Source organism: Anticarsia gemmatalis, chromosome 30 (genome assembly GCF_050436995.1).
Source record: "Anticarsia gemmatalis isolate Benzon Research Colony breed Stoneville strain chromosome 30, ilAntGemm2 primary, whole genome shotgun sequence".
NCBI lineage: Eukaryota > Metazoa > Arthropoda > Insecta > Lepidoptera > Erebidae > Anticarsia > Anticarsia gemmatalis.
In genome coordinates this window covers 2,547,598-2,551,816 of record NC_134774.1, presented here as the reverse complement: position 1 = coordinate 2,551,816, position 4,219 = coordinate 2,547,598, and the positions used below count along the sequence as shown (strand labels likewise).

At 33.8% G+C, this 4,219-nt stretch overlaps 1 protein-coding gene across 1 annotated transcript; it reads left to right on the top strand.

Moving 5' to 3' along the window:
• The first annotated feature begins 503 nt into the window (after window positions 1–503).
• LOC142985512 (uncharacterized) lies at window positions 504–3,921 on the top strand. The gene is made up of 6 exons (XM_076133726.1): window positions 504–1,025; window positions 1,730–1,942; window positions 2,303–2,381; window positions 2,749–2,832; window positions 2,955–3,041; window positions 3,270–3,921. The coding sequence occupies exons 1-6, from the start codon at window positions 887–889 to the stop codon at window positions 3,637–3,639; spliced, it is 972 nt and encodes a 323-aa protein (XP_075989841.1). The 5' UTR covers window positions 504–886; the 3' UTR covers window positions 3,640–3,921.
• Window positions 3,922–4,219: the final 298 nt, after the last annotated feature.

The following is a 4,219-nucleotide window of genomic DNA, read 5'->3' as shown; positions in this document are numbered from 1 at the left end:
AACAACCATTATTTTTTATACTGGCAATAAGTTTGAACAAATGGGTACGTCCCGAACTTGAAAAAAGGTAATAATAATTATTTTTTCAATACTCGGAAATAATTCAAACAAAATGTTTAGCATATTATTATAGCATAAAGCTCAGTTTGAGACAAACACAATGAATTTTTGCAGGAGCACTAAGAAAAGATGTATTTATACTTGTTTAGGATGTCATAAGCACTGAGTTCTATTAGTTTCTGATCGAACCTTAAAGTTTGCCATGTACCATAAATTGGTACGTTCACAGAGCTCGTTACGAATGAAGGAACAAAAAATAAAGTTGTTATAGTAAAGCATATATAAATATTGTTTTTGGAATATTGATCACAATAACAATAAACCTATGAAATGATTAGAGCATACCTATTTTATTAATGCGATTAAAATTAACTCTTATTGAATGTAGTTGGTTTTACGTCAAGTAAACTTCACTCTTAAGCCATTGTAAATTAGATGTCAAAACAAACAAACTTCATACTTGAGATGTTGATTATTTTTAAAAATATTATTTATTTTTGCGAGATTTTTCGTTCTTAGAAGCAATATTTGCAAACTTTCATTGTTATTGGTTAGGCATAATTTCTAGTTAAATCGTTTTACACTGTCCCTTGTAACAATTACAAGTTGTTAACGTTTTATCTTATCTTTTCAAAAACTGTCTAGGTACTTAACTTTATAAATTAACTTATAAAAGCGAAAATAGCCTATATTCAGCCTCTAACCTTCAACTTTTTCTATATAAAATGTTATAATAATCTATTTAGTAATTTAGCCATAATGGCATGCAAGACGGATAGACTCCAATTACGTCTACAGTACCTATTAGTATGAATAAAATATCAAAATGGTTTGCTGTTCAATCCTATGTTGTAAAAGTAGAAGTGTAAAGAATTGTCAAATAAGATTCTTTTCATTTCCGAGAGATGAGTCCATAGCTAAGGAATGGTTGAAATATTGTTCTCCAAAGATTAATACTAAGCATGGCAAGTATTTAATAAATTTAACTTATTGCTATCCCACAGCTGGACATGAGACTCCTCTCCATAAAGGAAAGTTTAGGTCTGGAGCACACTGATGTAGAACCAATTATTGTTACAACTCTCACACATGTCACTTCTCATTCTCACAATGTTTTCCTTCATCTTAATAACAAATGAACATTATTTATGAAGCTAGCACATGTCCGAGAATTATTGATATCAGTGAAAACATAGAGCCATTACCCTAAGTAGGACATTTCTGAGAGAGTACATTTAACATGGTGCCAACAAGATGTAAAATTGGCAGCGGAAAAGGCAAAAAAGATCATTATTACTAGTACACATTACTTAAGAGTGTTTTCTGGTGAAATTTGCAGCCACTTTTGTAGGAAACGAATGCTTATTTAAGTAAACTGTTATTGTTGTTTGTTTGTCGTATGGTTAGTGGTCAACCTAGTGTCAAAGTTGTGCAAGCTAAGGCCTTTGCCGTGGCTTAACGACCGTTATCTTAGTAGACGACAACCGAGACCGACTTTTTACGTGCCCTCCGAAGCACGATGACGCCCAGCTCAAATACCACTATGCGGTCACCCATCTATAGAATGACCGCGCCAGCGGTTGCTTAACGCACAGATCGTTTACCGGCCGGTGAGCGCAACTGGCTATGAGCAACTGTTATTAAGCAAAGCTATCTTTCTTCATTTCAGCACGAGTATGTTCAAAACACTTTGTACCAACAGACTACTTTAAATCCCTACGTCATATTCTACTGAACGAGTCTCCCAAAAAAGTAAGACAGTTAAAAGCTGATGCTGTACCGAGTTTACATTTGGAGGAGGCTTTAAATAGCAGTCAAAAACATGAATCCTTGGTTAAAAAGAGTACTGATGAGGTGTTTGATTCTTCGAAAGGGTTAAAAGGTAACTGAATTACGTTTGTAATGGAGCTCTGAGACTAAGTAGAGAGTTAACATGTTAATTTATCAATGCATCGATCTATCTTACTTAAAAGTTATACTAAATGACCTGCACAACTTCGCTTGCGGTACATAAGAGTAGATGGGTGAGAGTCTTTCCTGTTTTCGTAACAATTTTCGTTGCTACTCCGCGCCTAATGGCGGTAGCGTGATGTTATATAGCCTATAACCTTCCTCATTAAAAGGGCTATCTAACACTGAAAGAATTTTCCAAATCGGACCAGTAGATCCTGAGATTAACGTGTTCAAACAAAACTCTTCAGCTTTATAATATTTTATACTAAATTGAACATTTTTGTTGCAGTGTTAAGGATATCTAAATTGGTTAATAACATACCACAACAACAGTTAATTAAGTGCAGAGTACTCAGGGTTAAAAAAAGGTAAGGTTTTAGAGCAGATTGTATATCTGGATAAATTATGACAGGTTTTTTATAACTTTTAAACTCTCGCGTTGCATGTTTAATGTATAATAGAATACGGGAATTAACGCGAACACGCATTTTACCTTAAAATGCAGTGCCGTGCCGTGGTCGAAGGCTGACTGGCCTGCCTGCGACCACGGCGAGTGCAACCTTCGCCGAAACGTTAGGCATTTTAAGGAAAAATGCGTGTTCGCGTTAATTCCCGTATTCTATTATACATTTGATTTTTTACATACTATTACTGTGACAAAATATCAACCAATCGTGAACATAGTCTCACAAGTCAGCTGCTGGTTTTGTATAATGGTGCATTATTTGATTTCAGTGGTGAAAAATTTACAGTAATTGATGATAGTCTAACAAAACTAGGTAATGAGAAGCAAGATTCTTCAAATATTACTGAAAAAAGGTACATTAAATATAACTCAATATATAATATGTTACTTAAATATATATCTTAGACATTAAACAACTTTCACTATGCTTTCCTTCATCATTATAACAAGTGATCATTAATTTATTTGTTTTCAGAGATAAAAGTACCAGGGTCACATCAAATAAAGGAGTTGTCTCAAAGACAGAAATTAAGGAGCCTAGTTTAAATAATGTTATAGAGGGGTAGGTATTAAATTAATTAATGAGGTTGCGGGTTCGATCCTTAATGGGATCTAGTAATTGTACTATCTACAAAATAGTTGAAGACATAAGAAAAAGCCTAACAAAAATTGGTCCTGCTGTTTCAAAGCAGAGCCAGAACAGACAGACACTCAATTTGCAGAAAGGGCATAATAAATAACCTGAGTTTAGAACAATGTATTTTACAAATTCTTATTTATTTTGTTTCAGTAAAACCAAAACGATACCCTTAAAAGAATACAAGCAATTTAAAAAGCGATCAGAAAAATTAAACATTTTAGAAAAAAACTTGCAGAAAATTTTCAGTGTGGGTCAGAGAAGACGTCTTTTCACGCCAAATATGCGTAGAGTGGCATGGTCTGTCACTGACATAGCTGCGGCTATATCATTGCGGCGAAACATTAGTTCTAAAGGATACAGGCACTTGAGAAATGTGGTCAAAATCCCTCTACCCGCATTTTCGACACTGCGCCGTTGGTCGCCAAAATTTGAGATTTATAAAATGAAGAATAATCATATTTATATTTTTGATGATAAAAAGCATAATATGGGTAGGAAAGCGTTGAATAAGAAGAAATAAGGGTTATGTCTTGTAAGCCCATATTTGGGTAGTTTTATTATTATAGTTAACTGTGTAGGACTTTGTTTATAGTGCCGTGTGTACAATACACAGGTACACAGTTTAATCCATCAAACTCTAAGCTACTATGCAAATGTACTATGTAAAGTCTAAGCTACTAGGGATGATAACAGGGCATTTGAAATTCAGGGTGATAAATTGTTATGTTGTTGTGTTTTTTCTATTGTTATAAATAAGCTGTATACTTGAGTAGAGTTAAGATTTTTAATATAAAACAAGTTATTTTTCAAACTATCGTTTTATTTTTGAGTAGATAATACTTTTTATTGACTTTAATCCTATTTTGTGTTATTCCTAGGTACCTATGTTTCTTCTACAGTATTAAAGGCGCGGCCTATAGGCTTTGAGCCGTACCGGCTCAATATGTAAAGAACTTTCATTGTTTTAAAAATAACTCTTTTACAGCAAGCGATAATTTAAACTTAGAAAAATTTAGGATTAAAATGTTGAATGCCGCGGTTTGACGCTTTGCGGCTCTGCGTACCTTTCTATTGAGTTGTTATATCAAGAATACCTCGGA

Bases quoted from the DNA above. Each gene is read 5' to 3' on its own strand.
- LOC142985512 (XM_076133726.1), top strand. From the start codon at position 887: ATGGTTTGCTGTTCAATCCTATGTTGTAAAAGTAGAAGTGTAAAGAAT. The intron at 2,382-2,748 runs GTAAGGTTTTAG...ATTTGATTTCAG, and splicing joins GTACTCAGGGTTAAAAAAAG to TGGTGAAAAATTTACAGTAA. The intron at 2,833-2,954 runs GTACATTAAATA...ATTTGTTTTCAG, and splicing joins TCAAATATTACTGAAAAAAG to AGATAAAAGTACCAGGGTCA.